General features: G+C 41.7%; 1 protein-coding gene and 1 pseudogene across 1 annotated transcript; one reads left to right on the top strand and one right to left on the bottom strand.

Annotated features, from left to right (window-relative positions):
* The first annotated feature begins 404 nt into the window (after window positions 1-404).
* Window positions 405-1,347, top strand: LOC147357991 (olfactory receptor 51Q1-like; annotated as a pseudogene).
* Window positions 1,348-12,570: 11,223 nt separating this feature from the next.
* On the bottom strand, window positions 12,571-13,496 carry LOC147357992 (olfactory receptor 51B6-like). The gene is given in 2 exon segments (XM_086342011.1): window positions 12,571-12,785; window positions 12,788-13,496. Coding segments are annotated over 2 exon segments (924 nt in total).
* Between the last annotated feature and the right edge of the window lie 1,106 nt (window positions 13,497-14,602).

Raw genomic sequence — 14,602 nt, forward strand, 5'->3', positions numbered from 1 at the left:
TATCCACTGTGCCATCAAGGACGTTTATCTCCTAACTTTTTGATATTAAAGGATATCCTATAGTAAAATCTTCTCCACATCTATTTTCTCCAAGAGCCATAAAACACTCCTATACCTTCCTTCTGTAAAAGCATAACTGCTTTCTGGACATATAAAGATTCCCTTGGGTAAAAATCAAAATCGCTTTTATGATCTTAACTAAGAAAATAACAAAAGAAGAGATGACAAGCAAACACAATAAAACATCCATTAACTTATGTCCCTGCTGTTTCCCTTCCCCAAGTCTTCCTTGATGATTTATTACATAGTGATTTCAAGTGATCATAGAATGTTTGCTCAGTTTCTATATTTTCCACTTTTCATAGATTAGACAAAGAACTCTGGTCTTGTGGCTGCCTCAAGTCATGTTTTTGGTTACTAGCTCCACTCAAGTCCCCTTCTACCTCATCCTCATGGGCATCCCTGGTGTTGAGGTCTTCCATACCTGGATTTCCATCCCATTCTGCTGTCTCTACACTATCTCTATCATAGGCAACAGCATCATACTGGCTGTCATCAGGGCAGAGCCCTCTCTGCGTGAGCCCATGTGCTTTTTTCTCTCCATGTTGGCCCTAAGAGACCTGGGACTTACCATCACCACTTGGCCTACAGTCATGGGGATCCTCTGGTTCAATGCCTCAGGGATCAGCTTTGAGGCTTGTTTTGCTCAGTTCTTCTTCCTCATAGATTATCCTATATGGAATATTCATGGTGCTGTTGACCATGTCCCTTGACCACTACATGGCCATTTGCCACCCCCTCTATTAGTTTTCCATCCTCACCAGGAAGGCAATCTGTGGAATAGGTCTAGCTATCGTTTGCTGCTGTCTTCTGGCTGTTCTTCCTGCATTGTTCTTGTTGAAAGGGCTCCCTTTTTGAGGCTCCCATCATCTCTCCCACTCCTACTGCCTCCATCAAGACATGATTCACCTGGTGTGTGCTGACACCTCTACAAATAATGGGTATGGATTTGTTCTAGCTCTGCTTATTATCATACTGGACCCCTTGCTCATTGTGCTGTCCTGTGTACTCATCTTGATAAGTGTCCTCAGAATTGCTTCCCAGGTTGAAAGCCCCTGGGCCCTCAGTAACTGTCTGTCCCACATTTTAACTGTTTTCATCCTCTATGTGCACTTGGTAAGTGTGTCCATGACTCACTGCTTTGCCAAGCATGCCACTCCAATTGTACATGTCAGTATGGCCAATTATGTACTAGCACCTCCTGTGATGAACCCCTTTATCTACAGTATAAAAGCCAAACATATCCATCAAGGGATTTTTCACCTCTTTACTTCTAAACAGTTCTAAACAACTTTTTCTTTTTGCTTATATTTACTCATCATATTTCTGTCCTTAATTCCACCTGGCTAATACTATTCTTGTTGTTCAGTTGCCCAGTTGTGTCCGACTATTTGTGACCCCATAAACTGCAGCACACTAGGCTTCCTTGTACTTCACCAGTGCCTGCATCTTGCTCAAACCCATGTTCATTAAGTCAGTGATGCCATCCAACTATCGCATCCTCTGTCATCCCCTTCTCCTCCTGCCTTCAATCTTTCCCAACATCAGGGTGTTTTCCATTGAGTTGCTCCTCTCATCAGGTAGCCAAAATATTGGAGCTTCAGCATCAGCAACAACCTCTCTAATGAATATTCAGAATTGATTTCCATTAGGATTGACAAGCTTGATCTCCTTGCAGGCCAAGGGACACTCAAGAATCTTCTCCAACACCACAGTTCAAAAACATCAATTCTTCAGTGCTCAGCCTTCTTTATAGTCCAACTCTCACATTCACACATGACTACTGGAAAAACTGTAGCTTTGACTAGACAGACCTTTGTTGGCAAAGTAACATCTCTGCTTTTGAATATGCTGTCTATATTGGTCATACCTTTTCTTCCAAGGAGCAAGCATCTTTTCATTTGATGGATGCAGTCACCATCTGCAGTGATTTGGAGCCCAAGAAAGTAAAGTCTCTCACTGTTTCCATTGTTTCCCCATCTACATGTCATGAAGTGATGGGACCAGATGCCATTTTCTTAGTTTTCTGAATGTTGAGCTTTAAGCCAATTTTTTCACTCTCCTCTTTTACTTTCATCAAGAGGCTCGTTAGTTCCTCTTCACTTTCTGCCAAAGGGTGGTATCATCAGTATATCTGAGGTTATTGCTGTTTCTCCCAGCAATCTTGACTGCATTTTGTGCTTCCAGCCCTGCATTTCTCATGATGTACTCTGCATATAAGTTAAATAAGCAGAGTGACAATATACAGCCTTAACACACTCCTTTCTCAATTTTAAACCTGTCTGTTGTTCTTGTTTGGTTCTAACTGTTGCTTCTTGACCTGCATACAGATTTCTCAGGAGACAGTCAGGTAGTCTATATTCCCATCTCTTAAAGAATTTTCCACAGGTCTTAAACTATTTAAGACTGTAGAATACTGTTGATACTATTCTTATCTGTTAATTATTGTTAATTCTTGGCATCCATGATTATAAGCATAGCATCTTCTTCAGGCTTCATCATATAGATTTTGACTTCATCATCTTCTGCTCTCTCTGGATAAAAAGACTTATTTTAATTACCAAGGAGGAAGAAATTCTCCTCTTCCCTTCAGGTTTTTATGGTTGGTGTAAATATTAAATTGATATGAGACAGATTATCAGGTAAAAATCATGTGAAAGTTTAATTACATGTATGGGAGAGATCAGGAAAACTGAGCAACTCTTTGAAGTGGCCAAAGCCCTCAACTTAAATGCCATCCTCAGCTAAAGATGAAAGAGGATTTTGAGGGTTGGAAAAGTCAAATACAGAATATTACCAGAAAAAGCACAGTTAGTAAGGTTGTGGTTGTGATTGTTATGGGGATTTAAGTCATTGCCTTCTGCACTGACAAGAGTTTCTGGTTATTTGGTCATCCTCAGCTAGGGAGATACCTTTACAAATGAAGCTTTCCCTTATAAATGTAAATGTTTCTTACAAAATGTGAACGTCTACTTGGTTTTCAGAATTTCTCTCATGCCTGTTGTTTCTTAGAAAATCGTATGCCAAAGAGAAATATTATGGCATGGTAAATTCTGCTCATTTACCATACATGCAGTTGACCCTTGAACAACACAAGTTTCAGTTGCATGGATCTACTTATTCATGAAATTGTTTCAATAAATATATATAATAGTAGTTCATGATCCAGGATTAGTTGAATCTATGGATAGGGAACTGAGGATATGTAGAGATGACTTAAAGTTATACATGGATTTTAACTGCATGGTGGATGATGCCCTTAAATCCCATGTTGTTAAAGGCTTAATCATATATTGTACAGATCTAACATGAAAAAGAACTAGCTAAGAAGTGATCAAACAGTATAAAATAGTGCTCAGTTCTGTGATTGGCTTAAAGGATTTTGCATTATATTGGATTATTTAATAATAATCAAATCCCTCATTACCAAGCAAGTAGTTTTATTTTCATGCAAAGCTGTTGCTAGCCTAGTAATATAAATAACACTTTGTGTTTGCCTTCTCTTTTCCCATACTTTTATCTTTTCCCTCTTTCATTTTCACTGTATTCAGATTGTTTCCCCCAATAAAGCATTAGCCCATAGATTTTTCTCAAGTTTTGTTTTCTAAAACTTTCTCTTATTTTAGTTTCTGTCATCCAATTGCGGAGACGGCAATGGCACCCCACTCCAGTACTCTTGCCTGGAAAATCCCATGGGCGGAGGAGCCTGGTAGGCTGCAATCCATGGGGTTGCTAAGAGTCAGACACGACCTACCTTCTGAGAAATGTGTATGTAGGTCAAGAAGCAACAGTTAGAACAGGACATGGAACAACAGACTGGTTCCAAATCAGGAAAGGAGTACGTCAAGGCTTTATGTTGTCACCCTGCTTATTTAACTTATATGCAGAGCACATTATGAGAAATGCTGGGCTGGATGAAGCACAAGCTGGAATCAAGATTGCCGGAAGAAATATCAATAACCTCAGATATGCAGATGACACCACCCTTATGGCAGAAAGTAGGGAAGAACTAAAGAACCTCTTGATGAAAGTGAAAGAGGAGAGTGAAAAAGTTGGCTTAAAGCTCAACATTCAGAAAACTGAAATCATAGCATCCGGTCCCATCACTTCATGACATGTAGATGGAGAAACAATGGAAACAGTGAGAGACTTTATTTTTGGGGGCTCCAAAATCACTGCAGATGGTGATCGCAGCCATGAAATTAAAAGATGTTTGCTCTTTGGAAGAAAAGCTATGACCAACCTAGACAGCATATTCAAAAGCAGAGACATTACTTTGCCAACAAAGGTCCATCTAGTCAAGGCTATGGTTTTTTCAGTAGTCATGTATGGATGTGAGAGTTGGACTATAAAGAAAGCTGAGCACTGAAGAATTGATGCTTTTAAACTGTAGTGTTGGAGATGACTCTTGAGAGTCCCTTGGACTGCAAGGAGATCTAACCAGTCCATCCTAAAGGAAATCAGTCCTGAATATTCATTAGAAGGACTGATGCTGAAGCTGAGACTCCAATACTTTGGACACCTGATACGAGTAACAGACTCATTTGAAAAGACCCGTATGCTGGGTAAGATTGAAGGCAGGAGAAGGGGATTACAGTGGTTGAAATTGTTGGATGGCATCACCTACTCAACAGACATGAGTTTGAGTAAGCTCTTGGAGTTGGTGATGGACAGGGAAGTCTGGTGTGCAGCAGTATACGGTTTAGCAAAGAGTCAGACATGACTGAGCTTCTGAACTGAACTGAATAATTATTGTCATGGTTGCTTTTAAGTCACGATTTGGTAGCCTGTAGCATTTTCTCCCGGAGAAGGCAATGGCACCCCACTCTGGTACTCTTGCCTGGATGGAGGAGCCTGGTGAACTGCGGTCTATGGGGTCGCACAGAGTCAGACACGACTGAAGTGACTTAGCATCAGCAGCAGCAGCATTTTCTTCTTAAACATTTTCTGTTTTTCTCAAAAAATCACCTGTAAATGCTCTACAAGCCACAAGGTGGCAGGAGTGTTTTATGGAACTGCTGACTCACCTGGGGCCATCCAGGAGCCACTCTGAAGGAAGGACTTGCAGACCTGATATAAGGAGGGTGGGAGATAGATGAGAAAGTAAGGTGTTTTTCCCCACTTCTTTTCCCCAATGGTAATGCTAAAAAAAAAAAAAAAAGTCTCTTTTCTTTCCATTGTTAACAGCAAAGACAACAAGTGCATCATTAAAACCATGGACTTCTTTTGGGGTCTTAGTCTATATTCACTTTAATCCAAGAATGTACACAAGCCAGCACTGCTCTTAGTGTAGCAAGATGGAAACAGCCCCACACAACTCCTGCCTCCAGCCAACAAGACTGTATGTTTGAGTTTCTCATATACATTTATCTAAGTGTGAAGAAAAAGGGCAGAGGGTTAAAAGAAGGAATTCTCTTTAAGGAAGATATGAAGGTAGAAGTCAGGGGTCTTTCAATTTATTTTTAATGTGTATGAATTATATCTATTATGTTATATTTGTATCATAGAACTATTTAAAGTATTCTTGGAAATTTTAAAAGATTCAATTATTTACTGGTTACATGATCTTAAAGATTTTCTCAAATACCAGATTTTTGAAGTAAAAATAAGATGTAAAAAATCTTTTCTTAATAGTGAATCTAATAGTGCTACGTGCAGCTCATAGTGGCTGCTAAAATACCATGGCTCATGGACTTCTAACATTAATCATCATTCTGTGCCTACCATCTCACACATAAGCACTCACATCTCTCATGCTGGCCTCATGCTGCTGCTACTGCTGCTAAGTCACTTCAGTCGTGTCCAACTCTGTGCAACCCCATAGATAGCAGCCCACCAGGCTCCCCTGTCCCTGGGATTCTCCAGGCAAGAACACTGGAGTGAGTTGCCATTTCCTTCTCCAATGCATGAAAATGAAAAGTGAAAGTGAAGTTGCTCAGTCGTGTCTGACCCTCAGTGACCCCATGGACTGCAGCCTACCAGGCTCCTCCACCCATGGGATTTTCCAGGCAGGAGTACTGGAGTGGGGTGCCATTGCCTTCTCTGGCTTCATAGTGTTAGATAATAAGCAGGTACTTAAGTTACATTTGTGAATGAATGAGTGTGCATATGTGTGCTAAGTCACTTCAGTTGTGTCCGATTCATTGTGACCCCATGGACTGTAGCCCTCCAGGCTCTTCTGTCTGCGGGATTCTCCAGGCAAAAATACTTGAGTGGGTTGCTATGTCCTAAATACCTACCTTTAAAAACTTCATCCTCCCTATATGTCTAATTCTAGATCCTGATCATATAGCTGTATATAGATATAGATATCCAAATATTCTAGCACAGTTTCTACTTCAAAGTCACTTAACAAATGTTGATAAATGAGTGTCTGTATAATCCAGTCAACATAACTGCCATATGACCTAGGTTTCTTGGAAATCTATATGTTAGATATGTGAGGGCCACAAGAAAGACAGATGTTTTTGAGAAGACAAAGGAAAAAAAAAAAAAAAAGTTTTTCTTCCAACATCCTCAGAAGAGAGTTCCTCTGATTCCTCATGAAAATGTGCAATTTCAACATTCTACTCTCAGGAACACTTGGGCCTACAGAAGAAAGCCACCACTAGATCTGCAATCTTGGTTCTTCCTGTTTCTAAGATTAAGCTTAAATCACTCAGTGTCTGGGAACCTCAGAAACCTTCTCATAGGGGCTTCCCTAGTAGTCCAATGGATGAGACCCTGTGCTCTCAATGCAAAGGAACCAGGTTCAATCCCTGATGAGGGTACTAGATCCCACATGCTGCAAATGAGACTTAATATGCTGCAACTAAAGATCCCACATGCCCCAAGAAAGATTGAAGATCCCATGTGGTGCAACTTAGACCTAGGGCAGCCAAATAAATAAATAAACATTTTTTTAAATACAAAAAATCTTCTGATAAATTGAGCTAAAACATCCACCAGGTCCTATTTTCTCACAGCGTCATTGTAAGAATAGAATGCAAGTCTTTCCATTAAAATATCTCACTTACTATCAAGAATTGTGCTTATAATCAAGTTTTGAAAAAGTCTTGGCTTTCTTTGACAGATCAGACCAGGTGTCTCTTCATCCTGAATATCAAATAATCCCATTTTCACAAAATTTCTAGTAATAGTAATAACTAAAACATCTATAACATTTACTATGAGCCAGGAACGATTAGGTGCATTACATGTACTAGTGCATTTAATCCAACACATCAAAGAGACCAAACAGATTAAGTGATTTGCTGGAGTACACAACCAGAAAGTGAAAAGTGACATTCTAAACCATACATCTGATTTCAAAACTATTGCACTAGTTTAGTCAATCCTCAAGGAAATCAGTCCTGAATATTCGTTGGAAGAACTGAAACTGAAGCTGAAGCTCCAGTACTTTGGCCACCTGATGTGACGAGCCAACTCACTAGAAAAGACCCTGATGATGGGAAAGATTGAAGGCAGGAGAAGAAGGGGATGATAGATGACAAGATGGTTGAATGGCATCATCAATTCATTGAACATGAGCCTGAGCAAACTTCGGGAGATGGTGAAGAACAAGGAAGCCTGGCGTGTTGCAATCCATGGAGTCGCAAAGAGTCGGACAAGACTGAGTGACTGAACGACAACAAATGTATATGCTCAGTTGCTCAGTCATGTCCGAATCTTCATGCCCCATGGACTGTAGCCCACCAGGTGCCTCTCTCCATGAAATTTTCCAGGCCAGAATATTAGAGTGGGGTGCCATTTCCTACTCCAGGGGATCTTCTCAACCCAGGGATCAAACCCAAGTCTCTTGTGTCTCCTACATTGGCAGGCAGATTCTTTACCATTAGCATCACTTGGGAAGCATATGTATGAAGAACCATGAAAGGATAAATTTTCAATAACCAGAGAGGTCGTAACTAGACTGGGGCTTCCCAGATGGCACTAGTGTTAAAGAAGTCACCTGCCAACGCAGGAGACATAACAGACTTGGATTTGATTCCTAGGTCGGGAAGATCCCCTGGAGGAGGGTATGGTAACCCACTCCAGTATTCTTGCTTGGAGAATCCCGTGGACAGAGGATCCTGGTGGGCTACAGTCCATAGGGTCACAAAGAGTGGGATACGACTGAGGCAACTTAGCACTCACACACATATAACTGGATTATCCATTCTGAGCTATATTAATGCTTGAAGATGCACCAAATCTGAGCAAGCTGGGGACTCCACAGAAGCAAAGAGCCAAGTGAAGCTTGGGTTACTTATAAGGTATAATTGGAAATGGGAGTAGTTTTGCTTTGGTAGAAGTAAAACTTTGAAGAATGTCTGACTCTTTACTAACTGCTGAGTCAGGACTGGCAAATGCTTTATCTTGATCGGATATGAGACATGAGACAATGAGAAGAGATACAGGAATAATGCTTAAGGAAAAGAATACATTAGAAAAGTCCATTCACAATTTCTGCACTGCAAATAGATTCATCTGTGCCATTTTTTAGATTCTACATTATATGCATTAATGTGTGATATTTGTTTTCCTTTTTCTGACTTACTTAGCTATGTATGGCAGACTCTAGGTGCATCCACATCTCTACAAATGACCCAATTTCATTTCTTCTTATGGTTGAATAATATTCCATTGTATATATGTACTACATCTTCTTTCTCGAGGAGTGGGGAAGGGGAAGTAAGATGAATTGGGAGGGTAGCACTGACATATATATGCTATCATGTGTAAAAGAAAAGAGCTAGTGGGACCTGCTGTATAGCACAGGGAGCTCAGCTTCCTAGATGGATGAAGTGGGGAGGCGGGTGTATGAGAGGGAGATCCAAGCAGGAGGGATGTATATCCCCTCCTGCTTGGATCTCCCTCTCATAGTACAACAGAAACTAACACAACACTGCAAACTATACTCCAATAAAAAATTATGGTAACACTGAAAACTGTATCAATACAATGTAAAAGGACAGACAGTATTAAAAAAAGAATACATCTGAACGTGTATATTTTGCTAGTGTCTCTGTTGTGATGAACCAGGGAATCAGAAACATGGTTTTTCATTTTAACTTCAAAAACCTCTGTTTAAAGTGGCTTTATTCCAGTTAAAAGTGAAATGACGAAAACCCAGTGGTTAAAGGACTTTGGAAGTTCACATGGCAGTGTTCATCATAGCTTCTCTTCCATCTGAACCACACTGAGACCTCAGAGACTATTCTTTCCCCCTTTCCTAGAGTCTTTCCTTCTGGGTCGTTCACTGTAGGGGGAGGGGGAGTATTTGCAAAGCATGGGACGGGAGTGGTTAGAGACCATAAGGTCTGTGCCTAAGAGATTAGACCCCAAGTGCTGGAAGGAGCTAGAAGTTTGGGCCTGTGTCACTTGGCTCAGATAACAGCTCCACCTCAACCCTCCTAAACTTGCATGCACAGGAACTCCTTTTGGGACTGGATAGGGGTTAGTCACTGGTGAAGAGTTGTTTTCTTGAATTTAAAATTTTATTCCAGAGATTTCAAGTCCCAGAGGAACACCCTGCTTCCTTTCTCCCTTTAGCATCCTACTGACAGACAGACCTTCCCCTAGACTCCTTTCTGAGCCTCACTTCAGTTTTCTAGCTGTTTCTCCTTTGTCTTCTATACTCCTTTTGCTCATTTTCTTTTCCCTTTATTCCACTGACCATTTAACTGACCACCTAAGGCCTGTTCGGAGAAGGCACTGGCACCCCACTCCAGTACTCTTGCCTGGAAAATCCCATGGACAGTGGAGCCTGGTAGGCTGCAGTCCATGGGGCCGCTAAGAGCGACTTCACTATCACTTTTCACTTTCATGCATTGGAGAAGGAAATGGCAACCCACTCCAGTGTTCTTGCCTGGAGAATCCCAGGGACAGGGGAGACTGGTGGGCTGCTGTCTATGGGGTCGCATAGAGTTGGACATGACTGAAGTGATTTAGCAGCAAGGCCTGTTCTGGTTTCTTTACTCACTGCTTATCTTTCCCACTGGGGCTCATCTCTAAGGCATCTCAACTTTAGCATCAGCACAAAGCTGGACAAGCAATGTATGTCCCTAAGGAGTTCTTGAGTTATCAACTGCTCCATGGTCGTGCTTCCCCACAAGGTGGTAGATTGATTCTAAGCGTCCCTCTAACTAGCTCCTTGCAGTGCTTCAGTTTGTATGTTAACCAGAGCAGAGGATGGTGCTGGTACTCCGCTCTCCATCCTGCATTCATGCCTCCTATGGCCACCTTCAGACTGCTCAGATTCCCCCAGAGAGGCAGGCAGAGGTCCTCTATGAATGGTTAGGGACATAAACTTCATCCTGTCGACAAGTCAACACACATCGAGCACCTATATGGTGAAACAAGTAGATCTCTGCACCCATCTATAGAGGGCTTAACTGGATTAAATTATATATTCTGTCTAGGTGGTCTCAAGCCACATTATCATTCTGAAGCTGTGTCCTTGAGGCAGCTTCTAGTAGAGTGCACAGTCCAAGTACAGGGAAAAGGAGCCTCTGATTGCCCAGGTCTGGCTCACCAGTCAACTGGTGGTCACTTCCACTCTTCCAAAACCCTTGTATTTCACTGTCTATCTTTTGTTCACAAGAACATATTTTTGGTTCACTTTAAAACTTGTCATTTTAGTCATAGGTCCTGGCTCTTCAACTGGTCATAGAATCATGAACCTACTCTCCTTAAGCCTAGACTGAGAAAAAAATCAACTTTGATCGATATTTGGAGCTAGAAAAGGTCATTTTTTTCTTCTACTTATCAGCATTGCCTCCATCCTCTCTATTTCTCCCCACTTTATACATATAACCAGCTCTATCTCCAGTCAAGTAATGTTGTTCGTAAAAATAATAATAGAATTATATATCTGTTATATAAGTTATATAATCTGTTATATTATTTATATATATGTACATACAGGGGTAAGTCAGTAGGTAAAGAATCCACCTGTAATGCCGGATATTGTCTGCAAAGTGAGAGACCTGGGTTCGATCCCTGAGTCAGGAAAGTCCCCTGGAGAAGGAAATGGCTACTCAATCCAGTATTTTTCCCTAACCCTCCGTCTAGTCAAGGCTATGGTTTTTCCAGTGGTCATGTATGGATGTGAGAGTTGGACTGTGAAGAAAGCTGAGCACCAAAGAATTGATGCTTTTGAACTGTGGTGTTGGAGAAGACTCTTGACAGTCCCTTGGACTGCAAGGAGATCCAACCAGTCCATTCTGAAGGAGATCAGCCCTGGGATTTCTTTGGAAGGAATGATGCCAAAGCTGAAACTCTAGTACTTTGGCCACCTCATGTGAAGAGTTGACTCATTGGAAAAGACTCTGATGCTGGGAGGGATTGGGGGCAGGAGGAGAAGGGGATGACAGAGGATGTGACGGCTGGATGGCATCACTGACTTGATGGACGTGAGTCTGAGTGAACTCCGGGAGTTGATGATGGACAGGGAGGCCTGGCATGCTGTGATTCATGGGGTCGCAAAGAGTCGGACACGACTGAGCGACTGAACTGAACTGAACTGAACTAACCCTAACCCTCGCAGAAAGCAATGGCACCCCACTCCAGTACTTTTGCCTGGAGAATCCCATAAATGGAAGAGCCTGGTGGGCTGCAGTCCATGGGGTCCCTAGAGTTGGACACGACTAAGTGACTTCACTTTCACTTCTCACTTTCATGCACTGGAGAAGGAAATGGCAACCCACTCCAGTGTTCTTGCCTGGAGAATCCCAGGGACGGGGGAACCTGGTGGGCTGCTGTCTATGGGGTTGCACAGAGTGGGACATGACTGAAGCGACTTAGCAGCAGCAGCAGCAACCCTAACCCTAATTTTTCTGTGGAAATCCCATGGGGAGAGAGCCTGATGGACTACAGTCCATAGGGTGGCAGGAGTCTGGCACAACTTAGTGAATAAACCACCACTACCACATATATTAACAGTGATAATAATAATATTTAATAAATGTTTATTAAAATTTTAACTGAACAGACTTAGATATAATTAGATACACTTTCCCTAGAGTTGTCATTTTAAACTGAGGAGAGTAAGTCTCATTGCTTCACTTAGTGCAATTTTCTAGAAACTAGTTCCATAAAAAAAAATTTTCAGCAACTAGTTCCACATAAGAAAAAATACTGGATACATGTCTGGAGTTGAGTGAGTTTTTCCTAAATATATCAAAGCCTATACATGCAAAACATATTGAAAAACAATGAGCTTTGATTTAAATGCTGGTGGCCCATACTATAAATCCAAGAATCATATATTGGGTGCCATAGGTTCACTCAACAGAATAAGTTATCTGGGAAAACAGCAAAGAGCAGTTGGACAATTGAGATATATGTTTAGTATGTATGTATTATATAATATGCAACTCAGCTACAAATGGGCAGTGTGATTATGATCCTCTAAATAGCAGAGAGGTTGGTTTATATTAATTTGGTTTTGTTTAGTTGCTCCCATTAACAAAGCTGTCAGCTTGCCGAGGTTCCCTGAATTATTCTTCAGAGAACAATGAGTCAAAGTTATGCTCTAGAATGAAACAGAGAGTAAAAGTGAATTATACCAGTCTGGATCTGCTTGGTTTTAATGCTGTAGGTGACAGGATTCATAAAAGGTGGGAAAAGGAAGTAGATATGGCTCATCATGATGTGGACCATATGAGGAGCATGTCTTCCAAACCTATGAATAAATGTCAGACCAACGACAGTGACATAGAATACCAGGATGCAGCAGATGCGTTGAGGTCCTTGGCCCTTCCTTCTCCAGAAGCAATGCCCACGACAGTCTTGAGGATCAAAATGGAGGAGAAAAAGATGACAAGGAAGTCCAACAAGACCATTGCAAATACAACCACAACAGGATAGAGACAACTGAAGATGACATTGGCACATGGTAAATTGATGACATCTTGGTGTAGACAGAAAGCATGAGAGAGTATGTGGGATCAACAATAGGGGAACCAGGGAAGGAGAAGAATTATTGGTGTAATTGACGGACCGGCCCTTGTCAATACCTCCATCCCAATCTTTATTACCCCACTGTTGGTCAGGTTGGAAGTATATCTCAAGGGGTTGCAGATGGCAGTGAAGCCGTCGTAGGCCACGGCAAGCAAAACACCAGACTCTATGATAGAAAGAGTATGAATAAAGTAGGCCTGGGAGAAGCAGGCCCTGTGGCTAATCTCTCTATGATTCAACCACAGGATGCCCCAAACTGTGAGCATCATGGTCAGTGTCACTCCAAGGTTGGTGGCTGCCAACATAGCTAAGAAACAGTACATGGGCTCATGGAGGTTATGGTAATCCCTAGTGAGAAAGAGAAGGATTCCACTACCAAGAAGTATGGAGACATAAACCATCAAGAAAGGAATGGAGATCCAGTGATGTGCCTTCTCCATACCTGGGAAGCCAGTTAGCAGAAACCGAGAAGCAGTGGCGTTGAGCACCATCCTCCCCCATGAAGTCCACTTCCTACCTGCTCAGAGCCTCGCCTCCAGCCTCTTCCACATTCACTTTGCCCTATAGGCTAGTGATAGCAGCCTTCTTCTCGGCAGTAAAATGCACCATGATGTCAAGTTTTGGAACTTACAGGTGATTACAGAAGCATCAGAAGCAAGTCTGTGCTGCTGCTGGATGCTGTGGCCTTTTATTCTTTACTGCTGAAATTCTGCTTCCTTGCTCCCCCTTGTCTTAGAAGTCATTGGCCAAGGTTAGGCTGTGTCCCTCAGGGGTGGAGTCAGGTCAGCTGATGGTCAGCAAAGAAGATGTATATTGAGTGTGTGATAACATGTTGGTTCCTGAGACATCCTTCCTTTGTAAGGTCCTCCTCCATCCTCAACACTATTTTCCACTCATTCCCCATTTTTACCCTCTGCTCTTCCCATGTTTTCCTCCACAATGGCACCCATCTCTCCCATTGTCCTTCACCCAGAATGATCCATGGAGTGCAGCTAAGCACCAGACAAGGAAGGAGTTATATTCAAACCATTTTAGTATTGGTTAAAGATAGTGAGATGGTGACAAAGACAAAAACATGCTCAAGATAGAAAATCCTACTGTAGACAAGAAACTCAATCAGTTCTAGCTCTCTTGAGGAGTGGATTATAGACAAGATCTGGATTTTAGTTTTCCAAGGATGAAAAAAACAAAACAACACACACATATATGGTTACTTCAGGAAGCTGAATGGAAATGCAAGGGATCTACAGTAGAGCTAAGAGCTCTATCACAAATTATAATATCCAAAGGTTATTTCATAGAGAGAACAGGCAGAATAAGCTTGCATCTTGTGCTTCCAGGGAACTCTGTCCATTTTTCTGTGACAACAAGGGAAACTGTCTACTCTGGAGACGTTGCCCTGAGTGTTCTTCTTGATTTTCTCTACTTATTTATATAAGCGAGGCAGATAAGAAGTCTGAAATTATTTAAAACCATGACTTGTGATCACACTGAGGAAAACATGAATTGATAAGAGAGGCTAGGAGTTGAAGTATGTTTAATGTTTGTTGAAGCCATCAGTGATGGAGACTTCAGAATTCTCTAGTGCCTTGTTTTG

The sequence above is a fragment of the Bos grunniens genome, chromosome 15 (assembly GCF_055505025.1).
Source record: "Bos grunniens cultivar Pamir isolate PY7600 chromosome 15, Bosgru_T2T1.0, whole genome shotgun sequence".
Classification (NCBI taxonomy): Eukaryota; Metazoa; Chordata; class Mammalia; order Artiodactyla; family Bovidae; genus Bos; species Bos grunniens.